We start from the raw sequence: 21149 nt of genomic DNA, 5'->3' as shown, positions 1-21149 counted from the left end.
GTGGGGGCAGCGCTGGAATCACTGATGGAAGTAGGATTGCTCCGGGTGTGTGGTCAAATGCACTTTTATGGTTCACTATTGCTGCATTATGATGTCATCTTTTTTGGAGGTACATATGTATGTACATAGGTGAGAGTCAGGCCCCATGTATTTTTTTTAAGCAGATGTTTTGCAGCTGAACACAATCCGTACTACGAGTAATACCAATATCCATCACTATACATAAGAAAAACACATAAAAACATATTTATGGTGGTTCGAAAAAGACAATTTTAATAATTTAAATATTATATAATATTATAAGAACTATTTATTTAAAAAGAAATTTACATAATTTCCACACTGAAATAAAAACAATTTAATTTGCAATTACACTATACAATTAAATGATTATTGCTTTTTTTCAATATTATTTCAGTTAATGGGACTGTGGATCACACTGTAATAATCGAACTATTGAAGGATCACTTTTGGCTCCTTCTATAAACTCTTCCAAGCTTAATTTGCCATCTTTATTTCGATCCATTTGGCGAAATATCTTGTCCGTTCGTTTTTCTGGAGTGCTCTCGTCCTCTGGCATTTTCATTACAGAGCCAACCATTTTATATATTGCCTAAAGGAGGAAATACAAAGTAATATTAAATATTTTATAGATGTCCGGGAAACTGGCAGGGTATCTATCAGGGACCTATCGAATCTATCCCTCTTCCACTTTGACTAAGCTATAGCCACCTCACTCTTTCGCTAGCTCTCTCCCAGTGAGATTTATACGGAAGTATAGCATAGTAGTATCTATAAACAAAGACTGGAAGTTATTTAATTATATAAAATACTTACTGTAACTATTTCCAGCATTTCTTGCCGCGATATGTATCCGTTTCCATCTAAATCATACATTGAGAATGCCCATTTCAGCTTCTGCTCGAGTTTACCTCGTGATGTCACACTTAGTGCGCACAAAAACTCTCTGAAGTCTATGGTGCCATCGCCGTTTGCATCGAACGTCCTAAAAACGTGTTCTGCAAACTATATAGCAAATAATTCCAAACAAAAATATATTAATAGAAAGGTTGAAATATGGTGGAAATGTATTTACCTTGCTCGCATCGCCATATGGAAAGAAGTTTCCATATATCTTCTTGAACTCCTCCACAGACAAATGGCCACTTGGGCAGTCCTTTAAAAAACCTTTATACCATTCTTGAATTTCAGCATCTAAAAAATTTTGACAATTAATCATCTATTGATCGAGAGATTTCTATTTTTCATAGAGATCTAAACGCGACGAGTCATAATGAAATATTTTCAATATATTTACCTGTGAATTCTGTATTTTGTTTAAGGTCCTCCAAAACTTCCGGCTTAAGTTTACTATTTTGCTTTCCCATTTTTTAGACCAATTTCATTATAGAGTAATCTGTAAATGCAATATACATATAGTGGATTAGAAAAGGGTATGATGAGCCAAATAAATGTTTACATTAAGTATGCATTGAGAGAATCAATCGAAGAATTTCACTATGTCAAGTAATCTTTAAGGCATTCCTTTTCCTTCCTCTTCTCAATAAGAGCGGGTTCCAACTTCACATATAGCTACAGTAACTAATGTCTTGATTTTCCAAAGGGATTGGAGGAAAAAAGAATTTGAGTTAATGTATTTTATCATTGCAAAACTTCAGTTAATATATTTATTCATTCCGGCAAGAAATCCCCCTCGCATTATTTTTCTAGTCCTCGAAATAACGGACAGCCTATTCGGATGAGAGAAAGACAGACACAGCCAGCAGAGAACAGTTTCGTTATCAGCCAATGATAATTATTTTTTGTATTCATCGCTACTTCAAAAACTAAGCTGGCCGCAGGGTTAGTTAGCAAGATTTCGAGCTCGTTTCTACGAGGCCAAAATAAACAGACCGAAAGCGAGTTTCTACTACATACAAAACATAAAAAAAATTAGCTAGAAATATTATTAGTTTACAATCGTGACCAATATTCTTATTGCATTAAAAACAAGTCATCAAATAAGAAATTGCCTGTAAAATCCATAAATACACACACTTATATTTAGTTATTAAAAGATATCGTCGCAGCAGATACTAGTTGAATAGCATTTATTAAAATTAAGAGTTTGTATTAGCTGCGGCTCCGAATGGGGCCCAGTGATATTAGCGTCCCCATATAAGAGTACTTTTGATATTTTACCAAATTTAGAGGCAATTCTAAATTGGAATGAGACTTATACAATGCAAATATTTTAATGATTCCATAGTTTAATTTTAGTATAAGAAATATAAATTAAATATTTATACATTTCATTACTGATTTCATCAAATACACACATATTGTAGGATATAATTGTTTATGGCGCCAACATTTTGGACAACTCCTCATCTTGTAAGCATCCTTTTAAAAACTCATCTTGCGTTAATTGACCGTCATTATTCTCGTCCATCTTAGCAAATATATTTTTTGCACGTTCTTCCGCGGAGTCTGCAGGGCGATTGGATGAGCACGCTCCAAGCATATCATAAATTGCCTGAAATAGTTAACAAATTAATAAGAAAGTAAGAATATTTATTTTAAAAATTCTATAATAAGACTTTAGTAAGAGAGCTTGTCCTGGAAGACTGCAACAACTGTGCGAATCATCTACGAGCAACAGTGTGCCTCGTTTTGCACATGGCAAGTATTTTGCTTTTACATCCTCGCACATTCTCTTTTGCACTTTTCTAATGTGCTTGCCAGGAGCAATTGCCCTAGATAATTTTCCAATTTTCATACCTGAACAATTTTGGTCATTTCTTGTATGTCTATGACACCATTTCCATCAACATCGTACATTCGAAAGGCCCATTTTAGCTTTTCCTCTGGTGTTCCGCTTGAAGTAACATCTATTGCGAGTAAGAACTCCTGCAAAACAAATTTAGATATATTTCTTTAAGCTCCAGCTTCTGATGAATCGATGAAAATATGTAATGCCTGACAGTGTTAATTACACAAACATACAAACACGGTCACGAAACGAAAAATAACTAACCGACGAAGTAACCTACTAACCAGTAACAAGGGCAACGACCCCCACCATTATAATAAAAATCGAAGCGAGATGCAATAGACATGCCCCACCCCAAAACACGTGCTTCACCTTACCTTACCTTGACTCGAGTACCTTTTAACCATGTACCATGTACATGTGTATATCTGATCTGGAGCTAGAGCACCCCCGATTCGGTGCGTGTGTACTTATGTATGTTTTTGGGGAGCCCTTTATTATTAATTGATGGGCGTCGTTCCCTTTGTCCCCCAGGGATGAACAGAAAACGAAGCCTGAATAATAAATACACTTCCATTTATCTGTGGATTTTAGTGTACATTTAGGCAGACGGATGGACATATTATCTGGACCCTACTTCTGCCTGTTGCAGACACTTGCTCGAATTATGGAAAAAATTATACATCCAATAGAGCAGATGGTCGGAAACGAAAAATGTGGCATGTGTGGTGTATGCTTTTGAATAGTATGAAATATAATAATTACCTTGAAGTCAATATATCCATTTTTGTCCATATCAAATGTACGAAAAACATGGTCACAAAACTCCTCCGCATTTCCGGATGGAAAAAACATTTTATACATATCGACAAATTTTGCTGGCGTCAAACGCCCGTTGGGGCAATCTTGCTATACAAAAAGGAACGAAAATTAGATAGTTTTTGATTGTTGTTCCAGGAAAAGGTGTCGCCGTAAGTGTCGTTGACTCACCTTAAATCCTTTATACCACTCTTTAATGGTGGCTTCATCATATCTTGTGTGGGTTTTCAAAAACTCCATGTCTTCTTTAGTTAAACGGTCTTTACTACTTAAGCATCCCATTGTTTTGCTTTTCACTGTTCTGTTAGTAACTTACTAGAAACTTATACTTATTTATTTGAATTTATTCTAAACGGATTCAGTGGCTGTTCCTCGCCAGTACTTCTCACATTTGACCTGGTGTTTGTTTTTGAACAAAAACCAACTTTAAATCGATATTTTCAAAAGCATCTTACTGCATTACGTTAACGTTAACGTTCCGATGTGCATGAATTCAATTAAACCACGATATAAACGAACACATATAATGTTTGATCAAGCGACGACTCGACCCGTCAAATTTTTTTGATAATAAGTAAGAAAAAAAATTGTATTTGACTCTATTAAGTTGTATATTTCATTTCCAACCTGATGTGTACCAAAGGACTAAGCGAATCAGGCATTCAGGCGCATGCGCCTCAATTCTCGTCTCTATACAGGATGATTATTGGTTAACCATATTTTTCTCTACTCACTAAGGGTTCTTTTTCTTCTTTTTGTGTTAAGAATAACAAAATAGGGTTGCCAAACTTTCACTGTTTATTCGATTAATTTTTTACACAATTTCTGATGAATATCAAAATATTTTTTTTAAACTTATTTAATTCTTACCTGCTTAAATGTATTCACCAAAAAATATAAATTTTGCTACATTAATTTAATAATAAATGTTAATTTAGCGCTATTACAAATGCAACTTAAAAGTATAAAAATAATTTCATTTGTAATAATTAATTAATTAATTTACTTGAAATTATCTGCTGCTATTCTTACTTCGTTAAATTTCGCTTCCAGCAAGAAATTAACTAACAAAATAACTTTTACAAGTAACTTATATTAATTAATTGTTTACAAACGAAATTTTAATTTTTCTGCTTTTGGGCGTTGCAGCAGTAAATCGACAGAAAATCGCGAGCTGAAACATTTAACATTCAATACATTTCATATTTGCAAAAATCATCATATTTGTGCATTCAAAATTAAGAGCAGGGAGCTCAAAAATCTGGGAGTGGTAGAAAGCAAAATTGGTAAAAAAAAAACACGGTAGGTGTTTGAAACGGTAGGTTTTGGTTCATTTGATGGAATCCTTTTGATCACACACCAAAATTATTTAATTTATCAAGGCTGGGAAATTAAAACTAATAAGGAACGATTCCGTGAGTGCAGTCCAGATAAACGTAAGAATTTAAAGATTACGGATTTAAGTATAGAAGATCAGTTTAAAATTCGATCAATGTATCATCAAAATCCAAAAGGACTATTGAAAACCTACGACCATAAGAAAATTTCAAATTGTAGGATCTTCGCAATCTTGTCCTGCCACGATTTATGTAAACAGAAGTGTGAATTGAAACATTTTCTTTTCAACAAAAAGTAAAGCTAGATCATCATTTAGATCGTCTATTAAATACGATTAACATTGGAAATGTATCAGGGCGTCAAGTTTAATTGCCTTTACTGCGATCGCATTTTAGACAAAATGACGCAAAATGTGTACATCTGGGCGTAACCCAAGCATAGCCTAGCGCTGACGCTTTGGGCAATCAATGGGTAGTGGGTATCCATGCATTAAATTCCACTTATAAACTAAATATTTTTTATATTACTCACGTCATAAGGTTTTCCGTCTTGCAAGTCAAATAACATTATTGACCACATAAAGGCTATCGAGTTTCTGCAAGTATCAAAATTAAAATATTGAATTTTATAAAGGCGATTGCAATGCTTTTGAACTTCTATGTATAAGATACAAGCACGCCATTACTTATTATTAGATATACACACTTATTATTAGATACTCGCAAATATTTATCAACATAAAAATACTCATTGTTTGCTTATATTTGCATAGATTAGAATATTATATTAGATTTGTCGCTTGCATTGTTTCAATCGATCATAAATACTCCATTACATTAATAGAGAACCCTAACGGAAACTACTTATTATCATCCAGCCCATATGGAACGAGGCTTATCTCTGCAGTTATTCACAAATAAGAACCCACACAAAGATCATTTAATCTGCAATATTGCAGAGGGAAAGATTCTGGCTTTTATAATGAACCGTTCGCCCCCGGTATTTGGCGGTTTGTTGTGTCTTGAAAACTTTTAGCCTAACGCACAAGAGTCTGAAAGCAAAATCCGGTTCCCTAGCTCTTATAGTCTCTGAGAACTAGGCGATAGGCAGGATGGACACACAGACGGGGACGGGGACGGACACGGTCATGGCCATATCGACTCTGCTATTGATGCTGACCTGACCAAGAATACAAATACAAGTACATATGTACATGTGATCTGAAAAGGTTCCTTCTGTGTGTTACACGTGATTTATACCCGCTCTAAAAAACAAACATTTCCAATGGAGCCTATCCTTCAGAACAGGGTGGAATAAGAATGAGACCGAGTGGTGGGCGATTTCACTGGTGCCAATAGTTTTGCACAAATATACATATGTAAATATGTATGTACATGCATACATTTAGGTGTAGCCTATTTGCGAATATGTATGCACGTATTTTGATTCGGATCTTTGCGTCTATTAATGTACATATATGTTCACTATGTTTTTAATGCACCTGCATGTGTATATATGTATGTGTGCATGTGATATGTACATATACTGCAATGAGCGCTATTTACATTTGTTTGTGCATACAAGTCTGTTTACGGATGCAAAATTTGCATATCCACATTTCTGTGTGCGTATATTTTACCTGAATACGAGTTACACATTCATTTTATGCACATTTTTCGTAAATAAAACTGTTTCTGCTCTTAAATTCAATAAAACTTATTCGCCCAAAATACAATCAATACAACATTTTTCGATAAAACATACCGCAAAACCCTTAAAAATATACCAAAATATGCGTTCTCATTTTAAAAATACATCGTAAATATACCGTAATCACAAATCATATTCCTCGATTATGATGTTCTATTTGAAATTACTAGCATTTTTATGACTTTCACCACTGAAACAATAAATTAATGCGATTGAAAAATCAATTTTCTTATTATTAATACTCCTTTTTATTGGGTTGCATACCTTATGACCTTATATATTACTAATTACCATTGGGTTTTTTCATTCAAGTCACCCCTTCTGGAAGCAAGGGAGCTTTTTCTTCAGTATGTAAATGTATGTAACATGTAGAGACACATGTATGTTAACTGCTGTCATTGAAAAGGTTTGAAAAATACCGCGCGCGACAAAAGAGGAAAATAAATTCTATTGTTTTTCTTAAAATGGCACAAAGGGAACATAAGTAAATATTATAATAAGCTCGTAGTGGCCTTTACAACATAATTGGGGCTACACTCCGGTTTATACATTGTATTTATTCCTTCCTTTTGCTAAGAAATACCTGATAATGATGAAAATGTCATCACTATCGTCTAACTAATCACCGATTTATTTGATTTGCTTTCTTTTCTTTTATATGAATATACTCTCTGGCAAGAGTCAAGTTTATGTTTTATTATTAATAATACATCGTGCTATTGTCAAGTCTATGGCTGAGTCGATTTCCAACCCATCTTCATCATCAATTTCAACAATTGAGCACCTAAACAGATAATAATACATTTCAGCTAGGTTTCGCTTGATCGTGATATATTTAGAGAGATCTATCACCTGTTATTTTGTAGCACTCCACTCTCTACCAATCGTCTTTTTGAAAAATAAAACATTCCTGTCTCCACGATATCTCCTTTCCAATCTTGGCGCCTTGGTCTGGCCTTTGAATTAAAGCCCACGGGAACCAGAAAATTATCAATGTATTCCCATCTTAGATAATGCGACCTAAAAAATTAGTGATCGTGTAGATAAGAAGATAAATAAAATTCTTATAAAAATGATACCTCTTAGCGGCGAACACACAGTCATGGTTTCTAAATGCCAAAGCAGCATCTTTAATGTATTTTTCCTTCAGAAACACAGAAGTACACTGAAATAGAGAAAAATTATGAATGGCTTTGTGCGTGTCCAAAAACTCTTTGATAGCATCCAGAGAAGATGTATCGTCCATGGCAAACTCTGGAGGCCGATCATGCACAATAGCCCCATCTGCAAATATAATAAAACAAAATTATTAAACGTACTTAAATAGGTGAAAATGGTTGCTCACATTTCTCGGCCTCAGTAGCAATTCTTTTGTCATCTGTGGACACCCAAATATGATCAAAGCAAGCAGAATTTTGTATTGTTATGATTGTTCTCGCCAGCAATGAGAGTCCCGCTATTTCAACGAGGTTTTTGTATTTAATACCCTTACTTCCGCCTCTAGCTAGAATTAATGCATGTAATTCCCTCTTTGAACTGAAATTAAAACCATAAACTCATATACTTAAGACTCGGCAAGTCATATTTTAAAGTATTTCCTTTTTCGCATCTGGAGCCCCCTTCAGTAATTGCTAAATTAAAGATATTTATTTTATACACAACATACCATATTTCAGTACATTCTATTTGAAACAGAAGTTGCGCTAAAATGAATAAGAGTACAAGCGGAACAATCATGTTTTTATTTGTCAAGACCCTAACTCGACTCACACGCACGCCCGATCGCTCTCCAAACACAACTTCTAAGGCATGTGCATCCATTTTAATCCACTTGAATTCCGCTTCTTAATCACTTTACTAATCTTAGGGTGACACTTCAAAAGAGCCGGCCAGGAACAACATAAATCTCGAAATATATCGGAACGTCTGGCAAATGGAACTACAAATCGAGATAAATCATGTAAGATATACGTGGTGGCATTTTTGTTGGTGTACCTTTTTAGTTTTAAACTTAATTTTTAAACATTCCAACAAAACGAAGTCGTGAAAACTAGCCAATCTTAAGGAGAATTTATTAATAAATCGGAAAAAATTATAGTTCTAGCGCTAAGACGCCTAACTAGCTAGTAAATTCAAATAGAACATCAAACTCAAGAAATATGATTTAAGACTCCGGTATATTTTGTAAATGAGAAGATATATTTTGGTATTTTTGATCGATATCGATCGATAGTTTCACAACATATATCGATATATTTCTGTGCTCATATTGAATCGATAAAATGAGAAGAGAGTCTCTTCCTCTCTCAGGTGACCTAATCCTCTCTTTGGCATGTGGCCGCAAGGTATGGCAAGTAGGTAAGAAAGGACGAGCTTTTAAAAGCTCCCACCTTTTTCGCACCTGTTGAAGGATTCATGTAACATGACATCAACGATAGAAATAGAATATATTAATATTAGAATATGGAAAATATATGGTATATTTAATTTATTTATTTATTTATTTTCAATTAAGAATTAACTGCTTATTATGGAATGAGAAGAGTAGTACATATAAATTAAATATCAGTACCGGAGAGGAGGAAATGTAAAATTTACAAATTTGCTAATTTAAATAGTTATAATTTATAATTTGTGCAAATGTTGGTCTCGGCACACAATGAACGCGAAGAAACGCAAAATTGATAATAGATAATAGATAAGATTTCTAAGGGTATTAAAAACTGATTTTGAATTTGTTGATCCTTGTATGGAGACTCCACAAGAACAATACTGCAACTGTTTTAGTTATATACGGATCATACTCTTTTGAACAACGCTTAATAAACGCCAGGACTCCCTTAAGCAAATCAATAGCTTGTTATCAAAAAGGACTCCTAGTCAATCCAGAATATGGTCACAAACAGGTTGAATTCATGCAGATACAAGAGAATCGGGAAGAAGAATTTTGAATGATTCGAAATTTATCAGGCGGCGTTTTGAGCTTAGAGCTTAGATGTAGTTAGATATCTTTCGGTGTGGTGGCATAAAGCAAAGCAAAGATTTCTGATGGAGCTACAGCAACTGAGTCCGACGTTAGATTAGACAGGGGATATGGATTTTTGAGACAACTTTTGTTGTTAGGCGTGAGAAAGGCTGGAGCCTCCGACGGCGGATGAAAAAGAGGTGAGAGTATATTCAAATAAAAGAAAAGAAAGAAAATGTTTCAGCTTTATTTAAGATCTGTCTGTTTTGCAGACAATTATTAAATATCCTCTCTGGGTACTTGGCAATCTTATTTCAGTTATCATTATTAGCAATTATCATTACTAGCATTTGAACCGCTGACGTTTGTTTGGTACGGTTGTGGCAGCCAGATGAGAACTTAACGCTCAGCACCATGGCTTGTGCCGCCATATGTTATATAGCAACAACCTTCTGTGAGTCTGTCTTAATGCTACAATTCAATATCTTAATGATACAAATTCATTTTACATATACAAATTTCTAGTTGCTTCCGGCGCTAATTTAGCGTAAACACAAATTTTTCAATGTTATCAGTTAACATGGCTCATCCAAATGTTTCTCTGTTAATAGTTTACACACGTTTACATACTAAAGACGAATACCAAATTTAAAGAAAATACTGCAAAATCCAGCCTAAAATGCAACCGTGCGAAAGTCCGTCGTGCAACCCAAAAAAATTGTAAAAATTTTCTTTAAAGAATTTTCTTTGTAAAAAAGGCTCAAGGTTGCTTGTTTGTGAAAATGTATTATTAAGCAAATATTTGTCGTAAATATTTCGCACTACCAAACCATCGCGACCGTCTGCAAACTGGAAGCACACAATCACAATCACAATGCATATGGACAGAAATCAGAACGATTTGTGTAATATTATGAAAACTTAACACACACACCAAAGTTCCTTTAAACATAATAAAAACAATACAAAACAGTGACAGTAATCAAATTTTTAAAGAAATTGTGTGGTGAAGCACGGACATGAGTGCCATGACATCATAACCCTCCCGTACATATGTATGTGCATATGTTTCATGCGTCAAGTTGGATATAATTGATAAATATGTACATGGGATACGTATATGTACATTGGTACATTCATGTGTATAAGTGAATTAAATTAACCCAAAGTGTTTAAAGCTGGCAAACAGTTGAGTCTAGCAAATCACAAGCATACATATGTGCACACATATTACATACATATGAACATTTTCACATTTCGCCAACCCAACACACTCATAGTATAGTTTTTTCTGCAATCAATTTAAGATTGGTTAAAAAGGTGTACATACGTTTGGAGCCTAGCAAACAAACACACACGCACAAACACAAACACACATTTATCTACAATAAAACCCAAACATATGTATAGTGCATACGTATGTACGTGTATGTACATATATCCAAATCATGTGTATTGTACTTATCTGCGACAGGGAGTGCACTTGGAACTTATGCTTATGATTCAATGAAAGATAGACCGCAAAGAAAAACAGATTTCCGCACAGCACAGCTGTAAACAAGATATTGCCCCAGCGCACACTCACCCAAGCAGTTAGTTACATATCTATATAAAGTATATTTGTACATACATTGTCGCTAGTGTGCCGTAACAAGATCCCCAGAGCAATTGCCCCATTTGACCCCACAAAGAAGCATTGGGATTATTTATTGAATTAATATACTAACATTTATTATTGACATTTTCTTGTCATTTTAGATTAAACTTGGTGTTTTTCTGTTTGAAAATCATACAAAATTGGACAAACCCTCTGTGACTTTGTACGACAGCAAGAGGTCGTACCCCCAAACAGTGCTCGGAAGGGAAGCTCCATCAGCGAAGATGGTACTTCCTCCTGCACCACGCAACCTCAAAGGTGATGATTCATCGCTTAAACTCACTACCAACCCATCCTTTAATATTATATTATTGTATACAGGAATACCTCTGTTTCTAGCGAGGAGCAACCCGTGCAAGGAACTAAGTCGGGACACCGTTCGTTTAATAAGTCTGCCTCCTCAAGGCAAATTAAGAACCCGACTATAAAACTAAAAGACACAATAAATAGTAGAAAATCCCATCGAAGGCAAGAGGCACAGGCACTGGCACTGGCACCATCACCGGCACTTTCTGCACCCACAAGCAACAACTTATCTTCGTTGGAGGCATCAACATCATCATCACATACTGAGCAATCATCACCTTCCTCTTGGCCACGGCTTCATGCACCAGCTTCCAAGAGCAGAAACAATATTCTAGTGCGATTTCTGCGACACTTTTCAAGTAATAGCAGCACCACCACCACAACGAGCAAAACGGAGAATAATATAAGCGAAAACGAACCGACCACACCTAACGAGAATATCAATAATAACGGCGAGCTGGAAAAAGCTCTGGTCACAGCTACAGCAGAGGTCGGAGGTCAACACAATGAAGAGAAAATGGATGGGGGAAAAAGTGAAACCCCAGACAAGAAAAGCCACCAACCAAAAAAGGGCGGTGGCATAGTGTCGAAAAGCAGCAGCAGGAGCAACCTGGGCAAGGATAAATCACCGAAAGTGGCATCTGAAATCAAAACTGGAAAAATGGAGGCCCGAAAGTCCTCCTCTGACACGGTGATAGAGCCATCGGCGTTGATCAAGCAACACTCGGCGCCCCAGTCGTCGACGCCAACGACTCTAACGGCCAACTTTGTGCAGAATATGCGATTTGTGCGCAAGAATGTTGAACAATCGACCAGAAATGCCAATCCGATGCAGTTTGTGGAACTGGAAACGGAATTTCCACGCGACTACGATGACAACATTGAGATGCTGTCACGCGAGGCCGAACATTTGGAGGAGCAATTTCGAACGCCAACGCGATCGAATGCCCCAGATGCGTCCGCTCACCAAGTGGCTGGTATTATTGAGAACATTATTACCGAAGCGTCACGAAGTCTTGTTGTTGAAGAAAAGAAGACTGAAGACGATGATGTGCCATCAAAATCCACCAATAAACAGTCTGGTGGGGTGAAGCGTGTTGGCTTTCAGGTTGAGGAGAAAGACGATGCCGAGACTATTCACAAAGAGAAGAAGCCAAAGAGCATTGACGATGTGGGTGCCAAGGAGTCGTCGGACAACACCGAGGTAAGTTCTGAGGGCTCTGGTTTAACTGGAACCTCGGCGGACACATCGGCATCGCTTCTGCCCTCGACAGCGACGGTCTCGACCACATCGTCCGGCACATCGATAACAAAGAGTAAAAGTGATGAGGATGATGATCCTGTGGCCATGTCCCCATGCGGACGCTTTTTCAAATACGACAAAGAGGTCGGTCGTGGCTCATTTAAAACCGTTTATCGTGGCCTCGACACATTGACTGGTGTGCCGGTGGCCTGGTGCGAATTGCTGGTAAGTCTGAGAAATTAAACTAAAAGCCAACATCCCCAGTTAATAATTGTTCTGTTTTGTTTAGGATAAGCAAGTGAAGAAAAGCGAACGCACCAGATTCCGCGAGGAGGCAGACATGTTGAAGAAGCTTCAGCATCCAAACATTGTACGATTCTATACATATTGGGAGTTTCCGATCGGCCGTAAAAAGAATATTGTACTAGTCACAGAGCTGATGTTGTCCGGGACATTGAAATCGTAAGAGCGCCTTTCTTTTTCTGATGTGTATTGTAATTGGTGTGTTTATTTTTGTAGCTATTTGAAGCGTTTCAAAAAGATACACCCAAAGGTATTGAAGTCATGGTGTCGCCAGATCCTGAAGGGACTCAACTTTCTGCATACTCGTCAATTTCCTATAATTCATCGTGATTTGAAATGTGATAATATATTTATAACCGGCACCACGGGTAGCGTTAAGATCGGTGACTTGGGTCTGGCCACGCTTAAGAATCGTTCGCATGCCAAATCTGTGATCGGCACACCCGAGTTTATGGCCCCCGAAATGTACGAAGAGCACTATGATGAGTCGGTGGATGTCTATGCCTTTGGCATGTGCATGTTGGAGATGGCAATATCGGAATATCCGTACAGCGAATGCAAGGGACCGGCCCAGATCTACAAGAAGGTCATCTCCGGCATAAAGCCAGCCGCTCTGGCCAAAGTGGAGGATCCCAATGTGAGGGACATCATCGAGCGATGCATTGAGCTGAAGAAAGAAGATCGCCCCAGCTGCAATGAGCTTCTGGAGTCGGAGTTCTTTGACGAGGACATTGGCATTCGTGTGGAGCCAACGGCCTCCGAGCAGTTCCTCTCCGATCCCAGCATTTGCATCATTGAGTTCCGACTGCGATTCCTGGACCCAAAGAAACGCTCATCCCGACACAAGGAGAACGAGGCGATTCAGTTTGAATATAATATAACCAGCGACGACTACGAGAAGATTGCTCAGGAAATGATGAAGGAGAACATTATCTCAGAGGACGATTCGCGCGCCGTTGCACGCCTTCTGAAGGTTCAGGTTGTGTCGCTACTCAAGGAACGTGCCCAGCGTCAGACGCAAATCAAGCTGCAGAACGAGAAGTCACGTTTGGAGAAATTAGCACTGCAAAAGCAGCGCGAGAGTCTCCCCACCAATGTCGATGAGGATGAGGAGGATGAAGAGGACTCTGAGGATGAGGAGGATGGTGTCAAATGGAATCAACGGCTGCAACTGAAGTACGATCTGCTAAACACCGACTCGGAAACCAGCCTGGCCATGTCCACGAACAGTGTTGATCCACAGAATATTCCAAACCGATCGAACACATCGATTCAGACAAGTGGCAGCCAGCAGCAGCAGCAGCAGCAACAGCAGCAGCCATCGATGCAAGTGCCTCTGGCCTCGCCAGCAATATCCATGCAGCAAAAGTCAACAGTGCATTATATACAGAATCCGCAGCTGGCTTCATACCAAAACCCAAACAACTTGATACAGGACATTGCTAATAGCCAGGTGCAGGTACAGGTCCTCTCGCCAACGGGCACACAGCAGCAACAACAACAGCAACCCAATGTAGCGCCACATATAGTGGTGCCACAGCAGCAACATCAAATGGTGCAGCAGTCAAACATAGCTGAGGCACAGGTCAACCAGCAGCAGCAGCAGCAGCAGCAACAACAGCAAACAGCAGTGGCACAGCAGCACCAGCAGCTGCTGGCACAGCAAATACCTCAGCAAGTTCAGATGCAACAGGTTCCGCCGCAGCAAACCATGCAATCGGTGATGCCTCAACAGCAGCATGAACTTCAGCACCAGCAGCAACAACCACTGGGCGGCGAGCCGCAGAAAAGTCACCAAATTCCACAGTTGCAGCAACAGCTGCAGCAGCTAATGCAAACGAATGTTCAGCCCACGGAAATGACACAGCAGCAGCAGCCGCAGCAATATTTTCAGCAGCCGCAGCCTCAGGTTTCTATGCAGCAAATTCCACATACACAACCACAACAACAGCATCCGTATGCGATGCAGGGGCAACAACAACAACAGCCCATGTCCCAGCCACATCCACAAATTCAAGTTCATCAGCAATCCTTTCAACAGCAGCAGGTGCAAGTGCAGCAGGCGGCAGCCTCCACACAGAACCATCAGCAGCAGCAACAGATTCTGCAGCAACAAATTGCACAGCTGCAACAACTGCAGCAAAATCAACAACTGCAGCAAAACCAACAGCTACAACAGACGCAGCAGCAGCTGCAACAAACGCAGCAGCAATTACAGCAAAACCAGCAGCAGCAACTGCAGCAGAACCAGCAACAGCTACAGCAGAACCAACAGCAGCAGCAACAACAACACCAACAGCAGCAGTTTGTTCATCAGCAATATCATGCTCAATCTCTGCCCCAGCAGCAGCAGCAACAGCATCAACAACTTCTTGCAGGAGCTCAAGTAATGGCCCCGCAACAGCAGCAACAGGTGCCCATGCAAATACAAGTACAAATGCAGGTACCGCCAACATCTGTGGCCCAAACAATGCAGCAGCAGCAGCAACCATACCAACAGAGCCAGCAGATGGCTGTCCCACCAAGTGGGCAAATGGCTCTCGGTGATGCTCAACAACAGCAGCCACAGCAACAGCATGCTTCATTTGCGACAGTCTCCGTGCAGCAGCAACAATTTATGCAGCCGCAATCCATGCAACTATCATTGCCCCTGGAGCAACAATTACAGCAGCTTCTGCTCAGTCAGCAGCAGTCGCAGCAGCAGCAACAGCAGCAGGCACAGCAGCAGGCACAGTCGATGGTTCACCAGCAACAGCAGCAGCAGCAACAACTAACAGAGCAACATGTTCAGGCACAGGCACAGGCACCGCCGCAGATGCAGATGCATATTCAGATTCAGCCGCAGAACCCACAGGCACAGCCTGTAGGCCAGGAGCAAGTTGCTGTCACTGAGTCAATTGTAACGCCAGTCAACAGCCTTCAACTAAATCTTGAAGCTACGACAAAAGCTGATCCACAATTAACCACGGAAGCAGAGAAACAACAAAGGCAGCAGAGCGCAAATCGCTCGCAAAAACCCAGACGCTCCAATCGGAGTGGCAACGAACGGATCCCAAAACTAAGTGTCACTAGTGTGGATGAGGGTAGCGTCATCAACTGCCACATGGAGAACAAGCTAAAGACCATAACATTCAAATTCGATATTGGAGATGTTAATCCCGTTGAAATTGCCAATAAATTGGTAAGAGCAACAGCCTGACGGCCTTCCTCTCCCCCCCCCCAAAACAATCCACTCAGCGTACCTTTTGTCTTTCAGATCGCCCAAGATTTGCTTTCGAATTGTCAAAGCACAGTATTTGTGGAAATGATTAATGAAATTGTTGATCAGGTCAAACAAAATCCCAATCAAATTCCAATACCAACTAACTATCGCCGCAATATTGAAAAGGTACTTGGCTTTCCAAACAAAAACCAACTTTATTTTTGCAGACTACAATTGCCAATCGCGTTCATGGAAGGACCCCCACTATTACAGAGCACTCTGCTCTCCAGTACAATTTTATTCTTCCATAATGCTGCAGAGCCCGAACAAAATTTTGTTCTTGATGTCTAAATATCAAGCTCTATCGATGGGCGTTAGTTTCGAACCGGAAGTTCCGCAGTTTATATGAAAGAAAACCCTCACCGTACTTCTCAGCATTAACTTATAAAAGTTATTTTATCCAAGCAAATGTGTTTGTCCAAAGATCTTCTACGAAATTTACTTTCATACTGTTCAATCGGCAAATAATAATGATCAAAAGATCAAAACTGATAGTGGGACCTCCATACAAACAATTGAAGCATTCAAATATTTATAATCGAATAACTCGAAAGAATTTAGAGTTAGCCCATGACTAACGTTAGTTAAGTTGTAGTTCGGTTTTTGTAAGCAAAGCTGCGATGAGCTTGATAGTTGTAACCAAAACCCTTGTTGAATCAATCTAATGTTTCATATTTGTCCAGATAAATCCATGTTTATTTGATTGTCTATCTCTACTATAACAAAACAGGTCCGTCACGCGTCTCTAACTCGACAGCGTTCCACGTTTAGGTCACACCAAAGACATAGATCTGTAAGTGTTAAGTGCACTGGGCTTATGTAAACATAAAATATATATTATTATATTTTATAGCTAACATGATTTCACTTATCAGAGAGACATTTACATTTTATTTTGCAAGGCTTTTTGCGATGCAACAAAAAGAACAATTTGTGTTTTTGTCTATTAATTTTATGTACTGAAATTGACTATTGACAGAACGGAAAGATGATCGCAAAACTATTCGAATTGACTACATAACGAGCACCTTAAATTAGTTTAGGCCAGACGGAAACAATTTTATAATCTTACGTTCCTTTTTAAGATTTTTAGGGGTGATCTTATTTCACTTATTTCGGTTACCGTATCACATTAGAAGAGTTTCTTTTTTTAGTTTACTAAATATTCGCACCAGTGTAATTATGAGTTCGATTCACTTTGATTCACATATGGTTTATATTTATCCGAAACACTCTTTAGCGGGATGAAACCGCCAGTGACATTACCAAGATGTTTGAACCGACCATACATGGCATTGAGAACTTACCATCTGGCAGTGGATCTGGCGGAGGAGGAGCAGCAACCACTGAAACGATAAACACAACCAATCAGACTAGCGAGGCTAGATCACATACTTCGATGCTGGCCAATATGGATCAACCGCCGAACATTGGAACGCCGCCGAATACAGCTTCAACGATGTCATCGTCTTCAACGGCTTCACGGGATGCGGGCAATGGCAGCAACGACGTAACCATTGGGTCCGGTTCGGTGTCACGTAAGACAAGCACAGCTTCGGAGTACACATCGCTATCCATTGACTATATGCCTGATAACAATATAACGCCAACGGGTAACGATACGCTGGGCGATGCACTGGCCAAAGATAACTCGCAGAGTGTGCAACAAATTGCACGCGGACATGCCATAACCCGCATGCAAAAGCTGTTGGAGTCGGCTGGTGGTACAGCAACGCCACGAAGCCTGAATCTGCCATTGAATCGGCACTTGAACATCCAAGAGGACCTCAAGCACACCAGGAGTTTGGGAGACTTGAGCGGTGTCAAGATTACGTTTGATATGCCCAGCAGAGAAACGAAAGAGCCAGCTGAGGACAACAGTCACCAAGAGACGGCAGTGGAAACGGAAAAGCCCAAAGATAAATCCGCTGGGCAGCAGTCAACGGCAGTGCAAGGCACCGGCGCAGGCGCAGCCAACACATTGGAGCAACTAAAGATCGAACTGGAAAACATAACACATGCGCACGCGTTTGCCTCCGCTGTGGTGGCATCCATTAGTACACGTACCCCACATCAGGCATCACCAGCAATTTCATCTTTAACAGCCACAACTGGCCAGCAAGAGGTAGTCAAATAATAGCAAAAATATATGTTTATGTGCATTTTGTAATATATTTCCTTTGCTTAGATAAACAAGTCTAGTAATGCTGTGGGCGCTAGTGGATCGGCAGTTTCAGTTGGCCAAAATGCTTCTGGCTCCTCGGTCTACAATTCTCGGCGAGCTTCTATGGACAACAGCATGGGCTCCGATATCCAGTTGCATGGCACTCCCTCCTCCATTATTGAAGGACCCGCCACCAGCTCAGATCCCACACCAACTGAGGCGTCTGCGACTGGTATTATCGTACCCGGCAGCACGACAGCTGAGAAGCAACTTTCGAAGCAGGGCAGCTTGGACAAGGCGCCGAATACGTCCATTACTGTGGCCACCGCCAATGATGTGCCGCAAAGAAATCCCAGCAACGGATCGCTGAATCAAAACTCTATAGCAGATTTAGAAAAGAAATTGGCAGCGTTGCGGAATACGGACAATGCAGAAGAGGTAGGAAGTGTCTCTAACTGGTTATAAATGGTGCTAAAACTTTTAATTTGATATTTTCAGCCACAGCAGCCGCAAACGAACGCCACATTGACAGTGGGTCCGAAGCCATCGGCTGATGAGACAGCGACAACACATCCAAGCGCCCGTAAAGTGTCGCGATTTAGTGTCAGTCGAGTGCAGGAGCAGAAATCTGCAGCAGCCGCTGAGGAAAGTTTGCAGAATCAACTAAAGATCGATTTGTCGTCGGCATTGGGCCCTGGTGGCCAGGGTCAGACACAGAATAATACCACAAATAGCTCTGTGCAAAATGGCAGTATGGTGAATACGCCCACAGAACTCATCAACTCCCCGATACAAAATGTTCCGCTGGCCATTAACGGAATACAGTTGATTTACCAACAGCAGCAGCCACAACAGCAGCAGCAGATGCAAAATATGGTTAATAGCGGCATAAATGTAGTGCCACAAGTGATGACACAAAACGGCACACAAGTGACACTCACTGGCATTCAGCAGCAGCCACAGCCACAGCAGCAACAGCAACTTGTGCATCCTAATATGCCACAACAGACACCGTCCAGTGTCCATCCTCAGATGATGAATACTCTACAGCAGCAGTCGGTGGCGCATCAGCAACCAATTTTGACCCAGCAGCAACCAATGATACTGCAACAGCAGGGGTCACAGCAGTTTACTCTACCAGCAACGCAACAGAATCATGCACCTCAACAGTTTATGCAGATGCAACAGAATCAACTTCATTCCCTACAGCCGCAGGTTGTGGGCATGTCCCAGGGAATGCAGCAACAGCTTACTGCCATGCAGTCAATGCAGTCGGCCCAGCACCAGATGGTGGCACAACAGCAGCAGCAGCAGCAGCAACAACAACAGCAGCAGCAACTGCAAATGCAAATGCAATCGCAGCAACAGCAGCAGCCGCAACAGAACGTTGCAGGAATGTATAATCAACAGAATGCTAATTGTGGAACGAACCAACAAGGCTTCCATGCTGGTGTTCCCAATCATCTGCTGCAACAGGCGACTTTGATGGGATCCCAGCAGCCCACGCAGCCATTGCAGCATGTTATGCAGCCGCTTTTTAATGTATCTCCCGGTGAAGGTAAGCCCCCGAAAACCCAAACCCTTTTTGTATGCATTCTTTCATTTATTTATTCTGTTTTTCAGTTGCTGAAGAGCCTGTATCTCTAGCTGCAACGCATCCACATTTATTGCCCAGCGATATACAATCTGTAAGAGCTAGAGCGGTGTTTCCTTAAGACTTTGCTTATGTTTCGTGTATTTATTGCAGGATATAAAACACAATTTGGACTCGTTGGTCAATCAATTGTGTAATACACGCTTGGGCACCAATCAACATCAGCGACTGTTGCTGTTGCGCCAGAGACAGCTGATCGAAGAGGACGAATTGCGCTTGAAACATTATGTGGAATACGAAAAGTTTCAAAAATCTCTGCGCCAATGTAAGAATTACTCATGACGTGTGTTTGTGTCAACATTTTTAACCGACATTGGTTCAACTCTACCTCTATATTGGTTTTACAGCTTTAAGCACAAACGTTCCAGCGACTACGACATACTTTTCAGCACCTCCTGCTGCACAGCTTCCAACTAATCTAAAAGCACCAGCTCCGCCCACAGCAAATCCGACATCCACAAGTTCTGTAAACACATAGCTGCGCTAAAATGTTGTTTTGCTTCATTCATTCGCCTTTGACAAAGCCATCTCACGCGACTAACAACAGCCATTTCTATGTTCTCGGCACCAATATAATTGGTCTGTGTGTGTGTTGTGTGTGTGTGATGAGATGAGATGATCTGGCGGTAGAAATTAAGTAAAAAGGTATATATTGTGGGATTGTCTGTAAATATTAGTCAAACGCTTTTAGTTCATATGCCATTGTTTCATATTCTTCTTTCTTTCCTTCTGTACACTTTTGATTTGATTTAACGTAACCTTGTTCTTGGTTTTCTTTTATTGTTTAAATAAATTAAGAAAATTGTACATTTTATTAGTAATTCAAATGTAAATAAACATTTCGATAATGTAATAATATATAGCAATGCATATAGAAATATTATACACTTTAGTCGTCATTTATTCAAAGTGATGTATACATATACTATACTGCATAGTTACTAAATAAATAACT

At 39.8% G+C, this 21149-nt stretch overlaps 4 protein-coding genes across 4 annotated transcripts; 1 reads left to right on the top strand and 3 right to left on the bottom strand.

Annotated features, from left to right (window-relative positions):
* Nucleotides 1-334: 334 nt before the first annotated feature.
* Nucleotides 335-6668, bottom strand: LOC117589028 (neurocalcin homolog). The gene is made up of 6 exons (XM_034280656.1): nt 6570-6668; nt 5462-5525; nt 1319-1417; nt 1097-1215; nt 838-1026; nt 335-613 (listed from the first exon to the last, which is right to left on the bottom strand). The coding sequence occupies exons 3-6, from the start codon at nt 1386-1388 to the stop codon at nt 419-421; spliced, it is 573 nt and encodes a 190-aa protein (XP_034136547.1). The 5' UTR covers nt 1389-1417; nt 5462-5525; nt 6570-6668; the 3' UTR covers nt 335-418.
* LOC117589029 (neuronal calcium sensor 2) lies at nt 2269-4418 on the bottom strand. The gene is made up of 4 exons (XM_034280657.1): nt 3764-4418; nt 3539-3682; nt 2782-2910; nt 2269-2536 (listed from the first exon to the last, which is right to left on the bottom strand). The coding sequence occupies exons 1-4, from the start codon at nt 3872-3874 to the stop codon at nt 2360-2362; spliced, it is 561 nt and encodes a 186-aa protein (XP_034136548.1). The 5' UTR covers nt 3875-4418; the 3' UTR covers nt 2269-2359.
* A 483-nt stretch (nt 6669-7151) lies between the features above and the next one.
* On the bottom strand, nt 7152-8586 carry LOC117589040 (N-acylneuraminate cytidylyltransferase A). Its single transcript, XM_034280668.1, has 5 exons — nt 8307-8586; nt 7986-8176; nt 7720-7924; nt 7493-7660; nt 7152-7424 (listed from the first exon to the last, which is right to left on the bottom strand). Exons 1-5 carry the CDS (start codon nt 8459-8461, stop codon nt 7328-7330), a joined length of 816 nt encoding a protein of 271 aa, XP_034136559.1. The 5' UTR covers nt 8462-8586; the 3' UTR covers nt 7152-7327.
* A 2803-nt stretch (nt 8587-11389) lies between these two features.
* On the top strand, nt 11390-20980 carry LOC117589286 (the record flags this gene model as incomplete). Its single annotated transcript, XM_034281077.1, has 13 exons — nt 11390-11520; nt 11584-13036; nt 13101-13273; nt 13331-15233; nt 15294-16295; nt 16371-16502; nt 17107-17169; nt 17617-18501; nt 18565-18984; nt 19036-20098; nt 20164-20228; nt 20288-20459; nt 20542-20980. Coding segments are annotated over 13 exons (7593 nt in total), but the record flags the coding sequence as incomplete, so codon positions are not given.
* Between the last annotated feature and the right edge of the window lie 169 nt (nt 20981-21149).

Source organism: Drosophila guanche, unplaced genomic scaffold, assembly GCF_900245975.1.
Source record: "Drosophila guanche unplaced genomic scaffold, DGUA_6, whole genome shotgun sequence".
NCBI classification, from domain to species: domain Eukaryota; kingdom Metazoa; phylum Arthropoda; class Insecta; order Diptera; family Drosophilidae; genus Drosophila; species Drosophila guanche.
The sequence above is the reverse complement of the archived record's forward strand: the minus strand, read 5'-3'. Positions and strand labels throughout refer to the sequence as shown.